General features: G+C 59.5%; 1 protein-coding gene across 1 annotated transcript in view; it reads left to right on the forward strand.

Annotated features, from left to right (window-relative positions):
- Nucleotides 1-24,539, forward strand: part of COL4A2 (collagen type IV alpha 2 chain) — a 169,918-nt gene that overhangs the window by 139,379 nt on the left and 6,000 nt on the right. Inside the window, exons 27-42 of the mRNA XM_034665466.1 lie at nt 227-283; nt 960-1,067; nt 1,909-2,130; nt 5,702-5,863; nt 6,652-6,822; nt 7,574-7,717; nt 9,248-9,370; nt 9,670-9,851; nt 11,909-11,972; nt 12,170-12,244; nt 14,416-14,523; nt 15,169-15,276; nt 15,959-16,030; nt 16,375-16,500; nt 23,713-23,829; nt 24,335-24,496. Of these exons, the coding sequence (XP_034521357.1) occupies nt 227-283; nt 960-1,067; nt 1,909-2,130; nt 5,702-5,863; nt 6,652-6,822; nt 7,574-7,717; nt 9,248-9,370; nt 9,670-9,851; nt 11,909-11,972; nt 12,170-12,244; nt 14,416-14,523; nt 15,169-15,276; nt 15,959-16,030; nt 16,375-16,500; nt 23,713-23,829; nt 24,335-24,496 (2,001 nt within the window). The remainder of the gene's footprint in view (nt 1-226; nt 284-959; nt 1,068-1,908; nt 2,131-5,701; nt 5,864-6,651; nt 6,823-7,573; nt 7,718-9,247; nt 9,371-9,669; nt 9,852-11,908; nt 11,973-12,169; nt 12,245-14,415; nt 14,524-15,168; nt 15,277-15,958; nt 16,031-16,374; nt 16,501-23,712; nt 23,830-24,334; nt 24,497-24,539) is intronic.

The raw sequence follows: 24,539 nt of genomic DNA on the forward strand, positions 1-24,539 counted from the left end.
TATTTGACGGGCCTGACTTCTCCGGCACTTATACTAGTATTCTGATTCGTTCCACCAAGAAATTAGAATTTTACTGACACTGGAATCAAGATTAATTAAATCATTCAATGACTCCGATCATAAAACGGTAGCCGTTTTTCACGGCGGCCGCTTCTGCCCTTGGCAACACATGAAGCCATGAGAGTTGGCGGGAGACTGCCCCAGCTCATCTCTTCTCTCTTCCCAGGTTGCGTCGGAGGGCCCAAGGGATCACCAGGCCTGCCGGGACCCCCGGGCCCCACAGGTAAGCGGGAGGCGTCTCCCACCTCTTCTGTGTCTTCACTGTCCCTCTCCCTCTTGGCTCTTCTTCCTGCTGCCCCCAAGCTCCTCCCTGCCCCGGACGTTGCTGCGTTCCGCCACCGTGGCCCGGGGCCGCAGACCGTGGTCACTCGTGTAGGGAAGCAGCCTTTCCCTCCTCCCGTGACAGCCTCAGATGGAGGGAATCTCTGAGCCTCAGACCAGACACAGAGACACCCAGAAAAAAATACCTCGAGTTTGCTTCCCATGTGAAAAGGTTCAGATAAAAGACGTCCAATAGTAAAGAATTCATTCATTTAGCTGGTGTGAGGTTTCGTCCGCTGTTCCGTCTAAAGCATTCATTCCAAGTACCACAAGTGACCATTTCTCAGTTCTGGGTGGACCAGCTCTGAGTGAAGGATGGGGCGAAGTCTGGAGGGAATGCTCCTACCAGTGCATTCTGGGTAGGGCGTAGATGGACGCAGCTGCTGGCCGGTGGGGTTCGCAGTGGGCATGGCCAGCCATCAGAAGTGCCCTTTCCGTTGACATGCCCCCCAGCCTCATCATTTCCCAGGGTCACAGGGGCCTCATGAAGTCAGCTGCTGGGCCTGACCGTCTCCCGCACATTTGCTGCTGGGGTTTGCTCATGGGGCTCTGACGTGTGTCTTGCTTTCTTTGTTTAGGTGCCAAGGGCCTGCAAGGGATACCAGGACTCTCGGGCGCTGACGGAGCACCAGGGCTCAAGGGTCTCCCCGGAGACCCAGGTCGTGAAGGGTTCCCGGGACCCCCAGGTAAGGCAAGGTCGGACCCCCACACAGCCCTGTAGCTTCGGGAGCTGACTGCGTGGGATGTGGGTGCCCCAGCTGTCTTGTCTTAGGACACTTAGAAACTGTCACCTCGTGCTTGATGACAGCTTTGTTCTTTGGTTAGGAAATTTAAAATTCTCCATCTTTGCATCACTGTTGTCATGCTGGAGTTTTGCATAAGATCCCTCCAGCTCCTACAAGACAAAAGAGACAGGTGTCCAGAACCATGTTCTGTGGTTGATGTGGAACATTCTGAGGGCAACAAAATGCTGTCATTTTCTGAGACTATCACCAAAGGCTCAGAGGCCTCGGGTCGTCGACTCCCATGTGCTGGTCACTCATGGTGCCCGTGGCCCACCTTGCCCTACACTGGCTGCTCACTCTTGAGCTCACGCTCCTCTGAGCAAGTGTTCACCTACATTTGACACGGCCGAGAATTATAGAAGCCGTCGGCTGCTAACAAGAGCATACGCCTTTTTCCTGGAACTGGAGAAAAATCTGTCCTCACTTGCACACATAACTTGGAAGGTCTGGGGAAGCTATTCTCTGGGGACTCTTTATACAACAGGGGAGCCCATGAGTTCTGAAGATTCAGGTCCAAGAAGCAGATGGTTCTAAAGGCCTTCTCCACTTGAGCTACGTGGGGGGCTGGGGGCCGGACGGGGGAGCGGGGGCAGAAGGCGGTGGTCCTGAGGTGGGAGACTGGGCCGGGGCTTGAGCTGAGGCCCTAACTGCACCGCGCCGTTTGGAGCCTCTTTCTGATACCTCTCCTGGCCCATCGTGACGCTAACCTGCAGTTGTGGGGACAACCCATGCTTCCTTTCAGGGTTCGTGGGGCCCCGAGGATCCAAAGGAGCAGCGGGCCTTCCTGGCGCGGATGGACACCCGGGTCCCACTGGTCTGCCAGGCCCCGTTGGGCCCCCAGGGGATAGGGGCCTTCCCGGAGAAGTTCTGGGAGCCCAGCCCGGGCCCCGGGGAGATGCTGGACTGCCTGGACACCCCGGGGTCAAAGGCCCTCCGGGAGAGAGAGGCCCACCTGGATTCAGGGGTAAGTCCTCGCGGTGGGCGGGGAGCCCCATCCCACAGCACTGTGGCACCCAAGGGTGGGTCCGAAACCCTCCCGGGATGTGATGAAAAGCCACAGGCGGCATGGACTGTGTGGTTGCTTTTTCGTCCCCACACTGAGGCCCAGTGTCCCTTTAGAATGTTTTGGGACAATAACCACCACCTGGGGTTTACGTGCCACGGCCAGGATGGGATGGCGTCTGAGGCTTTCACAAGTACAGACTAACGATGCTCGGCGTCTGTCCTCAAGCTGGGTGTGAGCCGGAGGGGGGGCCCGGCGCTTTCTGCAGAATGTGTGCTACTGGTGTGAAGAGAAGAGGACACGCTTTGGAAGAGGGTGCGGCAGAAGACAGAAAGGACGTGGAGCGCAGCTTAACTGGCCGGCGTGAAAACTGGTGTGAGACATTTGAATGTCGGTGGTACCATCAGTGTACATGTAACGAAGTCGTGTGACGAGTGGACAGGGCATCCGATGGCTGTGTGAATCCAGTTTGTGCAGAACTGGCCTCAGAACCCCAAACACCCTTGGTCTGCGGGAGACCGCCAGACCCTTGGCGCTCCCGATCGGCTGCGGAGATGCAGGAAGAGCGTGGCTTTAGGAATCAACTCTTTGTCTGCCAGCAGCATGGCCGGCAGTGCCTGCTCCCGTGCCCGGGCGGACGGGGGCGTCCGCTGTGCCACAGGAAGCGGGCGTCCCATCCCTCCAGTGCCGTCAGGCTCAGAACACGCGGGCGGATGAAACCTGGTTCTCAACAGGCAGGTGAACTCACCAGGCTCCGGACGAGCCTGTCCGTTTCCAAGGCCTGAGGCTGGGGCAGGGACGAGGAGACGGGACGGGGGGTCCCATGTTGATCACATCCCCACTGTCGGCTGAACAGGAGAACCCCCAGCACGGATGCCGGGCTTCACCAGGGAGCCCAAAGAATGGAAGGAGGAGCCTGAGAGGGCCAGAGTGCACACACACATGCTCACACCTGTGCACGATTCACACACACACAGGCATGCACACGATCGTGCACCCACGCGCTCATCCATGTACACCCACATGCTTATACGCACACATACATTCCTGCTCGGCCCCAGCACCCACATGTGTGCCCACACACTCGCTCTCGCACACTCAATCACGTCCACACATCCACACTCATCCTCTTACACACACACGCATCAAGCAGGCCCACAGGCCTGTGGGTAAAGTCACGCAGCAGTGGGGACCCCCTGCCGGGACGTCCGGGTCTGTCCTCGCCGACGTGGCGGCCTCCCGGTCGGTTACGGAGCGGCGGAAGTCACCCAGCGGAGGCTGGCCGGCTGACCACCCTGGCACCACACAGACTGCCCAGGCTCTTCACAGAGGGCCCTTCTGATGAGTGTTTTTAAACATAAGTATTTCCCACAGACTTCACGATGTTTGAGCAGAAGGACAAATGGCCACAGCTTGACGTTCAGGCCTGTGGAGGTTTCCCGCCGTCCGTGTCCCCTCGGTGACTTGCTTACTTACGCAGACTGTCTGTTTAGTGAAAGTTCTGACTCCAGAGCATGGAAGCTTCGAGAACCTGTTTCCGCGGGGGTCCCACCGGCCCGGGCAGTGGCACAGCGGTCAGGCAGGCTCGCTCGGCCGCGTGAGCCTGGTGCACAGGCGCCCCAGTGCACCCCGTGTTGGGAAAGAACCTCCGTACACAGCAGGGGCCCAGGTACACCAGTTACGGTTATTTTGTGGAAGGAAGCAGATCTTTTGTAGGTGTTCCTTTTTTAGCAGATGTTCTAGAAATGGAAATGGGCTTAAAATACTGAGTTCTGATGTCACGAGAGCTGAGGAGCAAGGCACCCAGGCCAGATTTTCCTAAGGCGGCCGCTGAAGTAGCCATGGTCGTGCACAGCCTTCGTTTGCAGCCTGTCCCAGCCACGTCCCACTGCTGTGAAGGAGGCGCTCCAGAACCCGAGCTCGGACACAGCGACCCAACAGCCTCCGCCCCCGTGAACTCTCAGCTCACCGGCCCGGAGGGCTCTCGGTGTGAAGCTATCTGCCCATCCTCATGGAGGAGCACGGTTTGCGGCAGGATGACCCCAGACTTGCCCACTTCCGGCACCACCTGCTTCCAAGACCATCGGCACCACGAGCACTGCGCTCAGGCTGGAGCTGTTAACTCCAGACGCAGACGCTGAGCCGTAAAAGTGCCCTCGTTTCCCGTAGAAAGACGGGAGGACGTGAGGACATGCGTCCCTTCATGTCGGAGAATCTCTTCACAGGATTCGAATCCGCTTCTGCTCTTTGCAGACCTTTCTCCCCCATTCTGTCCACGCATCAGACAACTGGGACACATGCCTGCACGTCAGATTCTGGGCTGGTCCAACACTGACTGACTTGGTCCCTTTCGTTAATGCCCCTCCCTTCCGTCCCCTGACTTGTCCACCCCTCCACTCAGGTCGGCCCGCACACTCCGTAGGACGGTCGTGGGCTCAATGAGCAGGTGCGCTTGAAGGTCATTGGAGAAGCCCTGTGAAATGGGCATCGCCCCTCCTACTGGTATTAACTGGAGGAACTTAGTGAACTTTAAAGTCCAAGAAGAAAGGCCCAGGGACTTAGTGTCTGGGAAAAAAAAAAAAAAAAAAAACCTAGAAGAAAATATATGCTCATGTGACCAGTGGGTAGGGCAGGAAATTCTAAACATAAAAGCGAGGAAAGAAACCTTGTGCTCACACGGAGTGCATAAAATTTGCATATGAATGCTAATCTTCATGTCAAAACAAATGAAATTGTGGGCAACAAAGTAAACTTTAGCTGTGGAGAAAGTCAGTCCATGTGTACGAGGAATACTAAAATCTAGAAGAAAAGCATCAATATCCCCAACGGAAAATAGTAGCAAAGAACAAAAATTTCATAAAAAACCCAACACGAGAGGAAAGGAATGTCCTCACACCGTACCCTGCGAGTGTCGCTGCCGATGGGGTGCTTTCCTGTCCCTGCCTGCCGGGCTCCCATCTCTCCGGGCAGGGAGAGCCCGTGGGAGGACCAGCGGGTGCAGACGCGGGAGTGCACAGCCGCAGCCCATGTGAGTGTGGGTCTGACCCACGAAGTCGGTTTCCAGGACACCTTCCCGAAGAAACAACCTCCAACCCAGGCACGGATCCGTGGTCCCAAGCGCTCCCTCGAGGGACTGTCTGCAAGAGCAGAGACAGGCGGGCCTGAGTGTGGCCCCGTGACGAGGTCCTACTACGCACGTAGCCCTTTTACAGTAAAGAATATTTTAAAATATGGCACAATGCTCAAAATATAACGTCGAGTAAAAAAAACCCAGAACTCGCACTCACAGCTTGGCGTCAGGTCCGTCAGTGTGTGTTGCTCGGTGCGTTCGCGTGGCTAGCAGCCAGCCTGAAGAGAATGCAGCCGTGAGCCGCGCGTCTGGGGGACCGCCGGGGTCACTGTGAGCTTATCCCTCGTGCTGTGTGCCTTCTCCGGGTTTCTCTGGGACGGTTTGTAGAGCGGAAGTCTGCAAGGTGGAGCTGCTGTCTGCAGGCGTGGGCTCGGCCTCACAGCGCTTGTCTTGATCCCGCAGGAAGCCAGGGCATGCCGGGAATGCCAGGCCTGAAGGGCCAGCCGGGCTTCCCAGGACCCTCGGGCCAGCCAGGCCTGCCTGGGCCGCCAGGACAGCACGGATTCCCAGGAGCTCCCGGCCGGGAGGGGCCCTTCGGGCTGCCAGGTGCCCCTGGTCACGGAGGTAAGGATCCCCCCCTCCCCAAAGGGGTCAGGGCCTCACATGTACTGGCAAGTGAACCAGCACCACTCTCCTCCAGGGAGTTCTCAAACTGGGCTCCAGGGCACCCTTTCCCAGAGCTGTAGGGGTTCCAGAAGAACCCCACACTGAGCAGCTTAAACAACATTTATTCTTGCATGGACCTTGAGTCCGGACGTTTCACGTCCCCCTGCGTGTGTCCAGGTCCAGATCTCTTCTTACACGGACACCGGTCACAACTGATTAGGGCCCGTTTCTCTGTAATTACCTCTTTAAAGGCACTGTCTTCAAATGCACTCACAGTCCAAGCGATTGGGGCTTTAGGATTCCAGGGGGGAGGACACAGCCCAGCCTGTAACAGGTTCCAAAAACAGGTCATGTATTTTCCAAACAAGAAATTAAACCACCGAGAAACCCATTCATCCTTCATACCTGTTGTGTGTTGGGGTTCCAGGTAAGATTTCAGTAGGAAAAAAATGAAATTTCTACTGCAGAACTTCAAAATCGCTGCTCTGCTCTCAGGAGAGGGAATGACTCATTTTCTGAAAATGATAGAATTGGGGAAGGTCGGAAGGGGCTTCCTTCAGGGGCAGGCGGGTGGGGACAGGAGGCATGGAGATGAAGCCACAGGCCCTTTGCCCACTGGAGCCCCCCACGCGGAGGCTGGGGTGCAGACATCCCTCGGGCGCCGTCCAGGGTGACAGGCCCCGGGAGCGTCGAGCTCTTCTAACTTTGTTTATCTTTTTCTACTTCCCTCCTCCTCTGCTTTTCAGGTCTGCCTGGAGACAGAGGGGACCCAGGGGACACAGGTGTCCCTGGCCCTGTGGGCATGAAGGGTCTCTCCGGCGATATAGGTGACCCTGGTTTGCTGGGGGAGAGAGGCCCCCCAGGAAGTCCTGGGTTTAAAGGAATGAGCGGAATGCCTGGCATCCCTGGGGAGAAAGGTAACAGTGGGCACACGGGCGCTCCCTGAAGCGGGCACCGGGTTACACTGGGACTCGGAGAGGCAAGCCCCACTCACCAGCAGGCTGGGGTCCCCGGGAGGCGTCCACCTGGGGGAATGAGCCAGCGCTGCTCGGCTGGATATGACTGACCTGCCCCAAAATGCCGAGGTACTCGTGTACCGAGAGCCAGGGAGAAGGACTCGGTCTCCACGTGGGACATCTGTGGAGAGGCCTCTCAGGACACTGGGGTCAGATCCAGAGGCTGGTTGGTTATTACAAAACCAAAACCAAGGAAAACATGGGGTCCCTGGGCTAGGTTTATTTGCACACAAACTGAGGCCAGTTCTCCTAGAAGGGGAGCCCTCTGGCCCTTCACTCTCGGGCCACACGGTGATCTGTCTCTCCAGGGGTCCTTTGTGGATCCCCACGCTGGGCGCAGGGTTAACCTGTCGCAACCTCTCCCCAGCGGCCATGGACATAGGGTACCATCCGTGTTCCTTGTGTCTTTCCTACGACCTCCGTACATTTGCCCCATGGCCAGGCGGCAGCCAGGCGGACTCTGTGTATCTCAGTGTGCTCGCAGGTCAGCAGACAAGCCCCTTAGGAATGATGTCCCGGAAATCCCTATTTTAGGGTAGGAATCTCAGCTTCTTCCATGAGTCACTCTGCAGGAATGTCGTAGACGAGCAAGACTGCAGTATCCCGTGTGTTTACCCACGGCTGACCCGGCCCTTTTCTCATCCCTCTGAAGGTGGGAGAGGCTCACCCGGGATGGATGGTTTCCAAGGCATGGTTGGGCTCAAAGGAAGATCCGGGATTCCGGGAAACAAAGGAGAGGCCGGATTTTTTGGAATTCCAGGACTGAAGGGTCTGGCTGGGGAGCCGGGTGTGAAAGGTATGTCCACCTCTTGAAATGTCTTTCTGACAGGGTTGGGACTCACTTTTGTGGGGCGTAGCACGCTTAAAACGAATCTTCCAGGAACCCAAAAGCTAGGCACAATTAGAAAAGAAGGACACTCACAAAAATTAAAAGACTTTATCCCGGCCTCAACCCACCGGCAGCGTCAAGAGGGAAGAATCCAACCCAAGGAAACTTTTTTTTTTGTATTCAACAGAAGTTTTTATCGAGGTATAATTAAAGACAACCTCAGTTTCAGGTGATGACATGAGGTGTGGTGTTTGTATGTACAGCGAAATGGTCACTACGTAAGTCTAGTTGACACCTGTCACCACCCAGAGTCACAGAACTTGGTCCCGATGATGAGAACTTTCCAGATCTGCAGTCATAGCAACACTGAGATATGTAGTTCAGTGTTAAGTGTCGTCACCGGGCTGCACATCACACCCCATGACCTGCTGAGTCTATGCGGAGGAAACTCTTAAGAACAAAAGTGGCAGCTACGTTAAGGACGTCATAACAGGTCGTAAGAACCCTCCCAGCACTACTCTTCGTGGGGAGCGTGAGGTCAGGTGACGCCAGAGGGAAAGCAGAAGGTAAATGCTAAAGGAGGGGAGCGCTGTCTGACAAACGGGGACACGGTGCCAGGCGGAAGGGCGCAGTGCCACACCAAAGAGGTTGTGACCCACCGATACGAGGCCAGCTCAAGTCCTGGCGTGGGCAGGCATCTCAAGGCCCCAGGCGTGAGGCTCCTTGTCCAGAAAGTGTGTTGCAACAAGCCACATTTTCATGACTTTTGTGCAAACACCCGTGTTCTGAAAGTATCACCATGGTCTCTGAAAACATAATAACTGATAGTGTTAATGCGGGCGTGCTCAGCACACGCTGCTGGTGGGCATGTGAAACGTGCGGCCAGCGTGGAAAACAGCCCGGCGGTTTGCTAGAAGGGTAAACACAGGCACGCAGCACGCTCCTGTCCGGGTCAACACCCCAGAGCGTGAAAACATGTTCTGTGTGTGGACGTTCGTGGCAGCATTGTTTGTAACTGCCAAAACCAGAGACAGCCTGACTGTCCCTCGTGGGGGAGCGATACGTGGGGCTGTCACACGAGCGAACACTGACCAGCAGGAAGGAAGGACCGGGGTCTGAAACGTGCTAGAGCGTGGGTGAAACTCAAGCGCATTTTGCCATGATGTCAGTTGGGGTGACTGCTGATGGGCACAGGGCTCCTTTCCAGGGTGACGACGGTGTCCTAAAGTTCAACAGTGGCTGGGGGCACAGGTCCGCACTCGGCTCGCGTGGAGAAGGGGCCGTGGGAGAAGCCAGGCATTTGTACCGGCCTCGGCCTCTCTCAGAGACCCTTGGCCCCCCCCCCAGGCCCAGTCGGGACTGGCGGGGACATGCTGCTCCGGAGCTCAGCGCCTCTCCAGACTCTCTGGCCGGGATAGCCGCGGCTGGGAGGCCTCCTCCCGTGCCCCTCCACCTGCCCGGAGGCCAAGAGACAGACTGCATTCTGTTTCCTTACAGGCAGTCGTGGGGACCCCGGACCCCCAGGACCACCGCCCATCATCCTGCCAGGAATGAAAGACATCAAAGGAGAGAAAGGAGATGAAGGGCCTATGGGGTTGAAAGGATACCTGGGCCTGAAAGGTGAGCATCGCCACGCCCCCCCCGCTTGCCCCTCTCAGCCCGAGGACCAGCAGCTTCTGCACCAGACGCCCCTCCACCCGAGACAGGCCCTCTGTGTTCCAGCTCCTCTGACCCCGACATCTCGACCAGGCGGCCCGCGGGTTCTCTGCGGCCTGAGTAGCCTCCCTTTCCCGGTTTAAGATGTGCAGCCGTCGGGACTGCAAAGCCGCACGCCTGGGGAGGGCAGCTGCCGCATCCCCCATGGGGGTGAGGCGCTCCCGCCCCACCAGTGGCGACTCACACTTGGGGTCCTCCCACAGGTGTTCCCGGAATGCCAGGGATCCCCGGGCTGTCGGGAGTCCCCGGGTTGCCGGGGAAGCCAGGACACATCAAAGGAGTCAAAGGAGACATTGGCGTTCCCGGCGTGCCCGGTTTACCAGGATTCCCCGGTGTGCCCGGCCCCCCTGGAATCATAGGGTTTCCCGGGTTCACAGGAAGTAGGGTAAGTGGGCATCTCTCACTCCACGTCTCCCTGCATCGCTCGTCTCCCCTCCGTTCCTGAGCAGAGCGCTATGGTCCACCATCTGCTGGGGGTACGAGTGGTCCAGGGCCAGCTTCAGAGTTGGGGCTCAGGCTGTCCCAGGTCCCCAGGTCACTGTGAGGACACACGGTGCTCACGCCACCACCACTGGTGATTTTGCGTGCCACCCACGCCACAGCTGGCCTTTTCGTGGGCTGCTGTTGGATGAAGCCGACGTCCACACTTTTTCATGGGGGCCTTGAGAAAGCTACGCTTGAATGTTTCACCCTCCAAACTCTGAACTTGAGTGTGCGTGACATCGGGACTGAGGCCCCGTTCCTGGGTCACAGCGCAGACAGCATCCCGGCCCACCATTCACGCGTTCCTTCACTGCGCGGCTGTGCTCTGAGCACTTGCCGTGGGCCAGGCGCCATGTTGCCATGGTGACAGGGACGCACCCTGACCCCAGGCGGGGCTCGGGTCTCTCCACACCGGCCTCCTCTTCTGCGAACGGCGACGGCCACGCTGCAGTTTCGCTCAGTGCCCTGGACGTGGTGTGCGTACCACGGCACAGTGGCTCCCCATCGACTGTGCTGCCTGGAATTCTCTTCTCCTCCTCCCCTGTGAAAAGCCACTATACGCTCACCCTGAGCACGACGGACCCATCTCCGGCGTTCACGGCGGGGTGAGCACGCGTTGGGCGGATAGGAAGGCCTGGCCGCCCTGCCGTAACCCTTCAGTAGCAGCGTGCGTGGCCCGCGTCCGGCCCGCGTCAACGTTCGTGATGTCTCTGCATCCCTCAGCGGTCTCCTCCCGTCACCCCCAGGCTCTGTAGCTCATGGGATCTTGTGTGCGGCTAGCGGGTCACTTAAAATAGGACGCATACGTCTACCGAAAGACTCGGACGGCAACATTCCCAGCAGCGTTGTCGCCCGTCGCCAAAACTGGGCGAGCCGCAGGGCCCACCATCAGGAGGACGAGCACGGAGACGTGGCCCAGGCCGACAGGGAGCTGGCACGCGCAGTCAAGCGTTCCTGAGAAAGGCAACGTACAAGTGACTCTCACAGACTCCCACAAACGAGGCGACCCCGTGTGTGTCAAGGTCAAGAGCCGACGAGACTGTGACAGAGGTCAGTCAGAGAGCACTACCTCAGGCAGGATTAGGGCTAGGAAGGGCACGGGAGAACTTTCTGGAGCGCTGAAAATGTTCGGTGTCTATCTGGTAGGCACACGAGGAAGTTCGTGGAGCCGTGGGGGTGAGCACGCCACACGGACGCGTGCTCCTCGTCCGGAGAGGAAGCCGTAAGAGCAGACGACAGAGCATCCCCTGTACCGGGACGCGGCCTCTGGCGCAGCCTCTCTGCTCCCCCCAGAGCAGAGCTGCGGTCGTGGTTCAGACTCGAGTGAGCCGTGCCGGGAGAGGTCGGCGTGTGGAATCCCACCCCCATGCTGCAGTGTAGACCAGCGGGGGAACCGTGCTCTCCATGGTCACAGAGCCACGCAGACGCCATTCCGGTGTCATTCTCAGCGACCAACCTCATTTCGGGAAGTCTGTCCACAGACGGGGTGCACGGCCGTGCGATATCAACGCAAGCTCGGGGATCCTGCCGCCCGTGTCCGATCCCCGTTCTGCCGCTTCCCAGCTGAGTGACCTCGGGCAAATCACTTAGCCTCTCTGTGCCTCAACTTGTTCATCTGTCAAACGGGACACATAGTACCTACTTCATAGGGTTGTCGTGAAGTTTAAGTGACGCTCTTGAGACGGGACCCAGCACGGTTGCCCGTGCATAGCTGGGTGGGGTGGGACGCAGTCATCCGTGCGTGTCACCACCACCATCTCTGTTCTCAGTGTCAGGGCGTCAAGGTCCAGTAGGAACCGCTGTTATGCAGAAAAACTCGAGGGCTTTGCTACAAATTGATCAGATAACAACCCCTGAGTGCTGGTTTTAGCCAAATAACTGGACATGCTAAACCCTCCAGAATTACAGACTTGCTTCTCCAACAACCTTCTGACTTGTTCACATCTGACCTTGCTCTAGGGCGACAAGGGAGCTCCGGGGAGAGCAGGCCTGTACGGCGAGGTTGGCCCCACCGGAGACTTCGGTGAGTATCGCTCGGACGTGACTGTAGGGCGTCCCCCATCCAGAGCGTTCCGGGCAGGTGTGGCAGTGAGACCCGAAACGCCATTAGGAATTTCGAAGCAAATTATTCTTATTAGGGATGTAAAACAACAAAGTTGCAAAACTAACCACCTGCCAATAGGAAGGCCTGTCGTCAAGCGTCTTTTCCGCCCGCCGCAGGTGACATTGGAGACACTATAGACCTGCTGGGAAGCCCAGGCCTGAAGGGGGAGCGGGGCGTCGCTGGAGCACCAGGTACGTGCGTGCGTCGTTCCCGCCCCTTTGTGCCTGTGGCAGCCCTGAGCCCTGCGTGCGGCTCACTCAGGCACTGGCTCGCCAAGCACACCCCTGCTTGTGTGGCTGAGTCACATTTCAGGGAGTAGTTCGATGTCTTCTAGCCTGTGTGCAAACAAGACGCTGGAACTGTTTCTTAGAATAAGGCCAAAGACAAAGTCAGGAAAGCCCTCTGCGCCTGGAAGGGACATCAGAGGACAGGAAGCAAGTGATGCAGTGACCAGCGCGTCTTGTAAACGGGGAAGGGCTTAGCAGGAGGGCAGGCAGCATCGGGCCCATCCCAGGAGCGAGCAGCACACATGGGCCTGGGGGCCTCGTGTGACAACAGCACTCACTGCTCTGGTCTGAGGGTCCCTCAAGTCCAAGGCTGACATCCCTGCCCGTATGCCTCTGGGACAGGTGCCTCCCTCCTGGGGATTTTATGTCGGGGGACCCCTTCCTGCTTCACCTGCCGGGAGCCCCTCGTTCTCCTAGGGATGGCCCCAGGGGGCAAAGAGTGTGTCTGTGTGGTTGGCCAGTCGGAGGTTGCCAAGTCGCTTCTTTGTCTAGAAACATCTCCAGCGTGGACGGGGGAATCGGTCTAGCAGAGTCAGAAATGGGCCCTCGTCTGCTGGCTTCTCGGGGCTCGTTGCTGATCTAGAATTGGTCTCCCGTGGCTTTCCTCCCAGCCACGTGGGTACCCTGGACTGGCTAAATCACCCCTTCTAAAGGATTTCGGACAGTTGGGTGTGTCCCAGCAGAAACGTGAGACGATTGTACTCCGTAGTCACTGGTGATGACCTCATCTGTTCAGCAGGAAACATGTCGGGGGGAGAGAAGTTGCTCCCCTCCAGGAGTCACGGCTGTCCCCCCTTGAACGTTTCCGTGTCCCTGAACCATGGGCCCAGGAAGCACAGCCTCCCACTGTGCGCACGCCTGGGGGCCTGGATCTCAGGACTCCAGAGTCCCAGGCGCACGGGGGCCGTGACACGTGCGTCACCACCCTCGGGGTGTGCCACTTTCTCTCGGACAGCAGGGGGCACCCGAGAGGTCAGCCACAGAGCTGCCCCCTGCAGCTGAGGAGGCGACAGGGGCAGATTCGCCTACCCTCCCGGGAGGGGCATCTGGGAGCCGGGGCTCAGGCCTGTCGTGGTGGGGGAATGCAGGTGGCCGTGAAGGAGGGCGTGCCAGGCAGAGGGGGGGTTGGAGCAGATTCTCAAAACACTAAAATAATCAGTAGAAATACGAACTCCTCAGGAAGTTTTTTTCAAGCCCACGGAAACGTTAACTAGTTTCTATAAACAACAGCCTCGGAAATCTAAGGAGACCCTGGACAAAGGGGTATGGTATTTGGTTGGTCCGGAGGCTCCAAAATCATCCAGCATGCCGACCAAACGCGTGACCCAGAATAGCGTCACTGACAGGAAGGCAGCGTTTCCAAGTCCACCTGGTGACCTCTCAGAATCTGCCTCGGTGCTGGCTGAAAATGCAGATTCCAGGCCTTCCCCAGCCCTGCCGACGCGCCCCTGGAGCAGAGGCCCGCACAGGCCCGATCTCCCTGGCACATCACACGTGAAAAACCACCCTACCCAGCGATCTGCTGCCGGCCGGGCGCTCAGAACACAGTGGCCAGGGGCAACCGCAGGCGGGTGCCGTCTCCCAGTGCGTGAGGGCAGGGAATTCGGGCACAGGGTGGTTCTGACTCCGGGCCGCACCATCCGCAGGCTGGTCCGGGACGGGAGGGTCCACTCCCAAGACGGTGCCCTCGAGGAGCCATTGGCAGGACGCCTCTGCTCCTTACCACGTGGGCCTCTCCCAGCTGCCTGGGTGTACTCACAACAGGGCAGCTGGCTTTCTCCAGAGCCAGCCATCCAAAGAGGGGACAAAGGGAAAACCATGATGCATTTGATGGCCAAGAAGTGTCACGCCAGCATTTCCTCAGTGTGGCCCAGGTCAGCCCCACCCATGCACAAGGGTGTGAATACCAGGACGTGGGGCCACTGAGTTAGAGAACGTGAGTCGGGGAAGGATCGTGTTGTCAGAGAAGGATCGAGCTTGAGTCCGCAGCCCGTTCACAGCAGAAGCACGGATGTGGGACAGGCCGCGGGGAGGCAGGACCTGCTCTGTTCAGAGCAGGAACTCTGTGCTTACAGGTCTGAAGGGATTCTTCGGGGAGAGAGGAACGGCGGGCGAAGTCGGCTTCCCCGGGATAACCGGCGTGCCGGGCGTCCAAGGCCCTCCCGGACCCAAAGGGCAAACAGGTAAAATCTCCGGCGGTCACACGACTCCCTCCCCCGCACAGCTGAGCCTCAGAAGCCCCAGGCCCCCCGCACAGAGGCGGCCAGCATGCGTGTCGTCTGCTGAGACCACACTCCAGCCCAGGAGGCTGGCTCTGGCCTGTCGCCCATGACCTAGCTCTGCCTGAGCACCGAACTCGCGGAGAGGACCAAGCCGCCGGCCGCGGGGAGACGCGTGCTCGTGTGGCCCGGTCCGCCTCCCCATGACTGCAGACTGAGTCCTGGTTCCAGGACCCCTCCGCGCATTTGAATATGCGGAAACGCGTTTGCGGCTCCTGAGTTAAGATGGAAAGAGAACAGGGGACTGGTTTCGAGTCTTTTCCTTGCTGCTGCTTTTGCTTTGTTTTGCCTTGTGTGGGAGCTGGGAACCCTGACGCTAATTCTCCAGCGTCTCTGGGGTCCTCTCTGGACCCCTACTTGGCTGACGGATGAGAACAGAGGCACGCAAGCTGCTCTCTCGGCTAGGCTGAGCTACCCGCACTGAACCTGAATGTGGGGTACACTCCCGGCTGGATGGAAGGCTGTCCTTTCCCACGAAGCCCCGCCTCCTCCAGCTAGGATCTGAGTTCAGGGTTCCAGTCCCACTTAAGGATGTGTGTGTCCCCCCAGGCTTCCCAGGACTGACAGGGCTGCAGGGGCCACAGGGAGAGCCGGGGCGTGTGGGACTACCCGGCGATAAAGGAGACTACGGCTGGCCGGGGATTCGAGGCTCCCCAGGTAAGAAAGAGCATTTCTCCCTTTGCAGACCGTTAACACACAAGAGTTGCTCAGAGCAGCCCGGACGGCTGGGGAGAGGCACAGTTAGGCCCCTCTGGTCGGCACACGGGCGGTGCAGACGTGGCCAGAGGGACGGAAGCCGGTGTCCCCGATGTTCTGTCCAGGGCTTCTAGCTGCTCAATGAGCCAGGGCTGGCTGGCGCTGGGGGTCACTCGGGGTCTGTCTTGCTCAGAATGAAGGGGGCCCACCCCACACACTCACTGCCCACATCACAGGAGGAGCTGCCCCCTGCCCCCCGTGTCCTACTTTAGAAATGTTTGTCCTCGGGAATCCAGAAGCAATGGAATCATGCCAGACTGCTGGTTCCAAGCACGGTTCTTACAAACCAAACCCAGAGTGACTCAGGCGTCAGGGGGAGAAACGACAGCACTTCCAGTTTCCTCAGGGCTGTAAGGAGTCTGGAAAAGGATTCCAGAAGACAGTCTTGCTGTGAAATGCTTCTCCTGGGTGACACGGTCGTGATTGACTTACAAGTCACGCTATGCGGAATGCTTCCTGTGTGCCGGGCTTCTGAGTGAATCGGAGGGGTGACCGAGTACTAGCAGACAGAAGCGGGTCTGAGCTACTGAAGAGTTGCTTTGCTCTCCGGTGCATGGAATAACCGTGAGCAAAACCTGCACAGGTTTTCCAGGCATCCGAGGCATCAGCGGACTGCACGGCCTGCCAGGCACCAAAGGCTTTCCAGGATCCCCAGGTACCCGACGCTGCCCGGCCACACGGCCACACCCAGCAGTGGGGAAGGGGTGCTGGGGGGCATCCCGGACTTGGGGGCTCAGGGAGCAGGACGGCTTCGGGAGGGCTGTGTGGTCATCCCGGGGGCCACATGGACAGAGGGCCACGGTGGTGCTGCAGACTGAGAAGGGGTTCGGCTGCCATCGGATCTGGGACACTGAGGCGGCGTGGCTAGCCAAAATCTCCACGGCTGACCTCTGACTCTGTTCCAAGTCTTACTGTGCAGCATGGCTGTGCTGGCACTTCTGAAAATCAGCCTGGCCCAGGTGAGGATGCTGATGTTACTGCTGTTATCCCCCGCCGCAGGTGCGGACATCCACGGAGACCCCGGCTTCCCCGGTCCTGCTGGGGACAGGGGTGACCCAGGAGAAGCCAACACCAGCCCAGGCCCTTTCGGAGCCCCGGGACAGAAGGGGGAACGAGGCGAGCCAGGTGAGGCTAAGCACCGCCCAGTAGCACCACTTGCACAACCAGACCCAGGGTGTCTGTGAGCTCAAGGGACGAGGTGCGGAGCGCACATTGGTAGTGCTGGTCGCTCCGCAGAACCTCTTAGCCTGCCCCCACCATCGTACTTGTTATCACCTGCGGGGGGGTAGTTACTGGAGTGAGGATCTAGGGTCAGTCCACCCGCACGTCTCTAGTCAGGGGTGAGGATCTAGGGTCAGTCCACCCGCACGTCTCTAGTCAGGGGCGAGGATCTAGGGTCAGTCCACGCACGTCTCTAGTCGGGGGCGAGGATCTAGGGTCAGTCCACCCGCACGTCTCTAATCGGGGGTGAGGATCTAGGGTCAGTCCACCAGCACGTCTGTAGTCGGGGGCGAGGATCTAGGGTCAGTCCACCAGCACGTCTGTAGTCGGGGGCGAGGATCTAGGGTCAGTCCACCCGCACGTCTCTAGTCGGGGGCAAGGATCTAGGGTCAGTCCACCAGCATGTCTGTAGTCGGGGGTGAGGATCTAGGGTCAGTCCACCCGCACGTCTCTAGTCGGGGGTGAGGATCTAGGGTCAGTCCACCAGCACGTCTGTAGTCGGGGGCGAGGATCTAGGGTCAGTCCACCAGCACATCTCTAGTCAGGGGCGAGGATCTAGGGTCAGTCCACCAGCACGTCTCTAGTCGGGGGTGAGGATCTAGGGTCAGTCCACCCGCACATCTCTAGTCAGGGGCGAGGATCTAGGGTCAGTCCACCAGCACATCTCTAGTCAGGGGCGAGGATCTAGGGTCAGTCCACCAGCACATCTCTAGTTGGGGGTGAGGATCTAGGGTCAGTCCACCCGCACGTCTCTAGTCAGGGGCGAGGATCTAGGGTCAGTCCACCAGCACGTCTCCAGGCAGAGGCGAGGCTCTAGGGTCAGTCCACCAGCACGTCTCTAGGCAGAGGCGAGGCTCTAGGGCTCTAGGGTCAGTCCACCAGCACGTCTCTAGGCAGAGGTGAGGCTCTAGGGTCAGTGCCCGTGACTTTGAAGCCAGGTGCCTGCATGTGTATTCTTGTTCTGCCTCTTGTTTGGTGCGACCTTAGACGTGGCTTTGTTTATAAACTGAGGATAAAACACACCTGGGGGTCGAGGGGATTCAGTGAGTTAATACAGATGAAGCTCTTACAGGAGCCCAGCGAGCAATGCCGGCTTCTCTAGAAGTCCTCAAAGCAGCTTGTTTTCAGAGGGTCCTGCTTGTTAGGGCATCTGCCTTCTAGAAGGGGTCAGGGAACACAGCATGGGATACGGAGGTGAGACCTGGGACAGAGGGAAGCAAGAGGCATAGGTCCTGCGTGGTGCCCGCCGTCCTGCCCGTAGACTGTGCTCTCGACACCTCCATGACTGCTCCCTGTGTGGCGATGGGTGCCGATGCCTGCTGCACGCCGCATGCCGTTCAGGCTCCAACCCTGGCAACGGGGACATTATGGTTTCCACCGGGGCAGAAATCGCCTCTCTTATTCCCGTTCACACCTCACTGAAATGCCTGCCCCAGAGTTCAGTGTCCGATAACTACCTGTTGGGGAAGAATCCTGCGGCCCTGTCCGTGCTCCGGAGCGTCCCTGGCTTTACCGCTGCTCATCCCACTGCACGTTGTCCATGAAGCGTGTTTCTCAAACCTTTGTCGCCCTGCTGGAGGCCTCTGTGGTCCATCCAAGGGACCTGGAATGTACAGGCGCCCTAACAGTCCTGAGGCCTAGTGGCCCTTCTTCAAGCAGCCCCANCTCTAGGGTCAGTCCACCAGCACCTCTCTAGGCAGAGGCGAGGCTCTAGGGTCAGTCCACCAGCACCTCTCTAGGCAGAGGCGAGGCTCTAGGGTCAGTCCACCAGCACCTCTCTAGGCAGAGGCGAGGCTCTAGGGTCAGTCCACCAGCACCTCTCTAGGCAGAGGCGAGGCTCTAGGGTCAGTCCACCAGCACCTCTCTAGGCAGAGGCGAGGCTCTAGGGTCAGTCCACCAGCACCTCTCTAGGCAGAGGCGAGGCTCTAGGGTCAGTCCACCAGCACCTCTCTAGGCAGAGGCGAGGCTCTAGGGTCAGTCCACCAGCACCTCTCTAGGCAGAGGCGAGGCTCTAGGGTCAGTCCACCAGCACCTCTCTAGGCAGAGGCGAGGCTCTAGGGTCAGTCCACCAGCACCTCTCTAGGCAGAGGCGAGGCTCTAGGGTCAGTCCACCAGCACCTCTCTAGGCAGAGGCGAGGCTCTAGGGTCAGTCCACCAGCACCTCTCTAGGCAGAGGCGAGGCTCTAGGGTCAGTCCACCAGCACCTCTCTAGGCAGAGGCGAGGCTCTAGGGTCAGTCCACCAGCACCTCTCTAGGCAGAGGCGAGGCTCTAGGGTCAGTCCACCAGCACCTCTCTAGGCAGAGGCGAGGCTCTAGGGTCAGTCCACCAGCACCTCTCTAGGCAGAGGCGAGGCTCTAGGGTCAGTCCACCAGCACCTCTCTAGGCAGAGGCGAGGCTCTAGGGTCAGTCCACCAGCACCTCTCTAGGCAGAGGCGAGGCTCTAGGGTCAGTCCACCAGCACCTCTCTAGGCAGAGGCGAGGCTCTAGGGTCAGTCCACCAGCACCTCTCTAGGCAGAGGCGAGGCTCTAGGGTCAGTCCACCAGCACCTCTCTAGGCAGAGGCGAGGCTCTAGGGTCAGTCCACCAGCACCTCTCTAGGCAGAGGCGAGGCTCTAGGGTCAGTCCACCAGCACCTCTCTAGGCAGAGGCGAGGCTCTAGGGTCAGTCCACCAGCACCTCTCTAGGCAGAGGCGAGGCTCTAGGGTCAGTCCACCAGCACCTCTCTAGGCAGAGGCGAGGCTCTAGGGTCAGTCCACCAGCACCTCTCTAGGCAGAGGCGAGGCTCTAGGGTCAGTCCACCAGCACCTCTCTAGGCAGAGGCGAGGCTCTAGGGTCAGTCCACCAGCACCTCTCTAGGCAGAGGCGAGGCTCTAGGGTCAGTCCACCAGCACCTCTCTAGGCAGAGGCGAGGCTCTAGGGTCAGTCCACCAGCACCTCTCTAGGCAGAGGCGAGGCTCTAGGGTCAGTCCACCAGCACCTCTCTAGGCAGAGGCGAGGCTCTAGGGTCAGTCCACCAGCACCTCTCTAGGCAGAGGCGAGGCTCTAGGGTCAGTCCACCAGCACCTCTCTAGGCAGAGGCGAGGCTCTAGGGTCAGTCCACCAGCACCTCTCTAGGCAGAGGCGAGGCTCTAGGGTCAGTCCACCAGCACCTCTCTAGGCAGAGGCGAGGCTCTAGGGTCAGTCCACCAGCACCTCTCTAGGCAGAGGCGAGGCTCTAGGGTCAGTCCACCAGCACCTCTCTAGGCAGAGGCGAGGCTCTAGGGTCAGTCCACCAGCACCTCTCTAGGCAGAGGCGAGGCTCTAGGGTCAGTCCACCAGCACCTCTCTAGGCAGAGGCGAGGCTCTAGGGTCAGTCCACCAGCACCTCTCTAGGCAGAGGCGAGGCTCTAGGGTCAGTCCACCAGCACCTCTCTAGGCAGAGGCGAGGCTCTAGGGTCAGTCCACCAGCACCTCTCTAGGCAGAGGCGAGGCTCTAGGGTCAGTCCACCAGCACCTCTCTAGGCAGAGGCGAGGCTCTAGGGTCAGTCCACCAGCACCTCTCTAGGCAGAGGCGAGGCTCTAGGGTCAGTCCACCAGCACCTCTCTAGGCAGAGGCGAGGCTCTAGGGTCAGTCCACCAGCACCTCTCTAGGCAGAGGCGAGGCTCTAGGGTCAGTCCACCAGCACCTCTCTAGGCAGAGGCGAGGCTCTAGGGTCAGTCCACCAGCACCTCTCTAGGCAGAGGCGAGGCTCTAGGGTCAGTCCACCAGCACCTCTCTAGGCAGAGGCGAGGCTCTAGGGTCAGTCCACCAGCACCTCTCTAGGCAGAGGCGAGGCTCTAGGGTCAGTCCACCAGCACCTCTCTAGGCAGAGGCGAGGCTCTAGGGTCAGTCCACCAGCACCTCTCTAGGCAGAGGCGAGGCTCTAGGGTCAGTCCACCAGCACCTCTCTAGGCAGAGGCGAGGCTCTAGGGTCAGTCCACCAGCACCTCTCTAGGCAGAGGCGAGGCTCTAGGGTCAGTCCACCAGCACCTCTCTAGGCAGAGGCGAGGCTCTAGGGTCAGTCCACCAGCACCTCTCTAGGCAGAGGCGAGGCTCTAGGGTCAGTCCACCAGCACCTCTCTAGGCAGAGGCGAGGCTCTAGGGTCAGTCCACCAGCACCTCTCTAGGCAGAGGCGAGGCTCTAGGGTCAGTCCACCAGCACCTCTCTAGGCAGAGGCGAGGCTCTAGGGTCAGTCCACCAGCACCTCTCTAGGCAGAGGCGAGGCTCTAGGGTCAGTCCACCAGCACCTCTCTAGGCAGAGGCGAGGCTCTAGGGTCAGTCCACCAGCACCTCTCTAGGCAGAGGCGAGGCTCTAGGGTCAGTCCACCAGCACCTCTCTAGGCAGAGGCGAGGCTCTAGGGTCAGTCCACCAGCACCTCTCTAGGCAGAGGCGAGGCTCTAGGGTCAGTCCACCAGCACCTCTCTAGGCAGAGGCGAGGCTCTAGGGTCAGTCCACCAGCACCTCTCTAGGCAGAGGCGAGGCTCTAGGGTCAGTCCACCAGCACCTCTCTAGGCAGAGGCGAGGCTCTAGGGTCAGTCCACCAGCACCTCTCTAGGCAGAGGCGAGGCTCTAGGGTCAGTCCACCAGCACCTCTCTAGGCAGAGGCGAGGCTCTAGGGTCAGTCCACCAGCACCTCTCTAGGCAGAGGCGAGGCTCTAGGGTCAGTCCACCAGCACCTCTCTAGGCAGAGGCGAGGCTCTAGGGTCAGTCCACCAGCACCTCTCTAGGCAGAGGCGAGGCTCTAGGGTCAGTCCACCAGCACCTCTCTAGGCAGAGGCGAGGCTCTAGGGTCAGTCCACCAGCACCTCTCTAGGCAGAGGCGAGGCTCTAGGGTCAGTCCACCAGCACCTCTCTAGGCAGAGGCGAGGCTCTAGGGTCAGTCCACCAGCACCTCTCTAGGCAGAGGCGAGGCTCTAGGGTCAGTCCACCAGCACCTCTCTAGGCAGAGGCGAGGCTCTAGGGTCAGTCCACCAGCACCTCTCTAGGCAGAGGCGAGGCTCTAGGGTCAGTCCACCAGCACCTCTCTAGGCAGAGGCGAGGCTCTAGGGTCAGTCCACCAGCACCTCTCTAGGCAGAGGCGAGGCTCTAGGGTCAGTCCACCAGCACCTCTCTAGGCAGAGGCGAGGCTCTAGGGTCAGTCCACCAGCACCTCTCTAGGCAGAGGCGAGGCTCTAGGGTCAGTCCACCAGCACCTCTCTAGGCAGAGGCGAGGCTCTAGGGTCAGTCCACCAGCACCTCTCTAGGCAGAGGCGAGGCTCTAGGGTCAGTCCACCAGCACCTCTCTAGGCAGAGGCGAGGCTCTAGGGTCAGTCCACCAGCACCTCTCTAGGCAGAGGCGAGGCTCTAGGGTCAGTCCACCAGCACCTCTCTAGGCAGAGGCGAGGCTCTAGGGTCAGTCCACCAGCACCTCTCTAGGCAGAGGCGAGGCTCTAGGGTCAGTCCACCAGCACCTCTCTAGGCAGAGGCGAGGCTCTAGGGTCAGTCCACCAGCACCTCTCTAGGCAGAGGCGAGGCTCTAGGGTCAGTCCACCAGCACCTCTCTAGGCAGAGGCGAGGCTCTAGGGTCAGTCCACCAGCACCTCTCTAGGCAGAGGCGAGGCTCTAGGGTCAGTCCACCAGCACCTCTCTAGGCAGAGGCGAGGCTCTAGGGTCAGTCCACCAGCACGTCTCTAGGCAGAGGCGAGGCTCTAGGGCTCTAGGGTCAGTCCACCAGCACGTCTCTAGGCAGAGGTGAGGCTCTAGGGTCAGTGCCCGTGACTTTGAAGCCAGGTGCCTGCATGTGTATTCTTGTTCTGCCTCTTGTTTGGTGCGACCTTAGACGTGGCTTTGTTTATAAACTGAGGATAAAACACACCTGGGGGTCGAGGGGATTCAGTGAGTTAATACAGATGAAGCTCTTACAGGAGCCCAGCGAGCAATGCCGGCTTCTCTAGAAGTCCTCAAAGCAGCTTGTTTTCAGAGGGTCCTGCTTGTTAGGGCATCTGCCTTCTAGAAGGGGTCAGGGAACACAGCATGGGATACGGAGGTGAGACCTGGGACAGAGGGAAGCAAGAGGCATAGGTCCTGCGTGGTGCCCGCCGTCCTGCCCGTAGACTGTGCTCTCGACACCTCCATGACTGCTCCCTGTGTGGCGATGGGTGCCGATGCCTGCTGCACGCCGCATGCCGTTCAGGCTCCAACCCTGGCAACGGGGACATTATGGTTTCCACCGGGGCAGAAATCGCCTCTCTTATTCCCGTTCACACCTCACTGAAATGCCTGCCCCAGAGTTCAGTGTCCGATAACTACCTGTTGGGGAAGAATCCTGCGGCCCTGTCCGTGCTCCGGAGCGTCCCTGGCTTTACCGCTGCTCATCCCACTGCACGTTGTCCATGAAGCGTGTTTCTCAAACCTTTGTCGCCCTGCTGGAGGCCTCTGTGGTCCATCCAAGGGACCTGGAATGTACAGGCGCCCTAACAGTCCTGAGGCCTAGTGGCCCTTCTTCAAGCAGCCCCACGACCTGGTGGCTTCTGCACAGACGGGTGGTGCTGCCCGCTGGGCCGCAGCCTCTGGCCGTGATCAGGGAAGGTGACTCCACTAAGACATCCTCGTTGACCCTGAGCTGAAACAGGGACCTCAGTGGGGACCCCGGGATTCCGCCCCTTCTGCTCATCTGGGAGGGATGCCAGTACTGATTTGGGGTCACCAGTCGGTCTTAGTAGGCGGATTGGCAAGGACAGACCGTGAGCAGTGAGGACCCGCTCTGTAAAGCTACGGAAGGGTGGCTGCAGGGGGCACTGAAAGCATCCGCGTGGCCCAAAGGCCTCGTGCCGCCAGGACTGGAGCCTCTGGTCCCAGCACCAGTGCTGGTGAGCAACAGAGCCAACCTCTCAGGGCCACGCGCCACCCACAGTAGCGGCATCGCTGAGCTCGATGCGTGGGGGCCTCTGGGCAGCAGGAGGGGCTGGTGGCCTCCCCGGACCTGGCCTCGAGCCCCTCCCATCACGGCCTCTCCTTGGCGGCCCTGCTCCGGGACAGGAAGTGGCAGGGAGGGGAAACCAGCAATCGGAATGTGGGGTGCTGATGCTCATACGGACTTCCATTTCCCTCCCAAGGGGAACGAGGCCCAGTCGGGAGTCCAGGACTTCAGGGTTTCCCAGGCATCACCCCCCCTTCCAACATGTCTGGCTCGCCCGGTGACAAAGGGGCGCCGGGCATATTTGGCCTGGAAGGTAAGCAGGACTCCCGTTCCCGCGGGGGCAGGAGCTGGCGGGGACCGGGCTACCCTGGGGATGGAACAGACTTCGTTTGCACCGGGAGGACATGTGTGAGGTGAAATAAGGCAGACACAAAAGGACGGGCGCTGTGTGATGCCACGGGTGCAAGGTCCCGAGAGCGCTCAGATCCACAGGCGGGGCTGGGGGTGGCGGTGGAGAGTCGCCGACTCATGGGGACGGAGCTTCCGTTTGGGAAGACGAGAAAGTTCTGCGGGGCACGGTGGTGTCGGCCGCTCAGCACAGTGGATGTACGTACGGACCCCAAACCACAGGCTTAGAAACGGTTAAAACGCTAAGTTTTAGCTTACGTATACGAAAGAAGTCATTCAGCGCCAGACTGGCTAAAGACTCCCCCCAAACGGGGGACTTTGCGTCTGGCCCCCTGGGCGCCTCCTGCAGCACGTCCTGGAGCCCGCGCCTTCCTTCCATATAACTTCTTTCTTGTGATACACGTCGATAGGTTATCAAGGGCCCCCCGGGCCACCCGGGCCTGCTGCTCTTCCTGGAACCAAAGGAGATGAGGGGAACCCAGGAGCTCTGGGAAACCCCGGGACCAAAGGATGGGGCGGGGACCCCGGGCCCCAAGGCCGACCCGGTGTGTTCGGTCTCCCGGGAGAGAAAGGTAATGGTGTCCCCGCTGAAGGCTCCTCCTCTCGAGGAGGCTG

This window comes from Ailuropoda melanoleuca, chromosome 7 (assembly GCF_002007445.2).
Source record: "Ailuropoda melanoleuca isolate Jingjing chromosome 7, ASM200744v2, whole genome shotgun sequence".
Taxonomy (NCBI): Eukaryota; Metazoa; Chordata; class Mammalia; order Carnivora; family Ursidae; genus Ailuropoda; species Ailuropoda melanoleuca.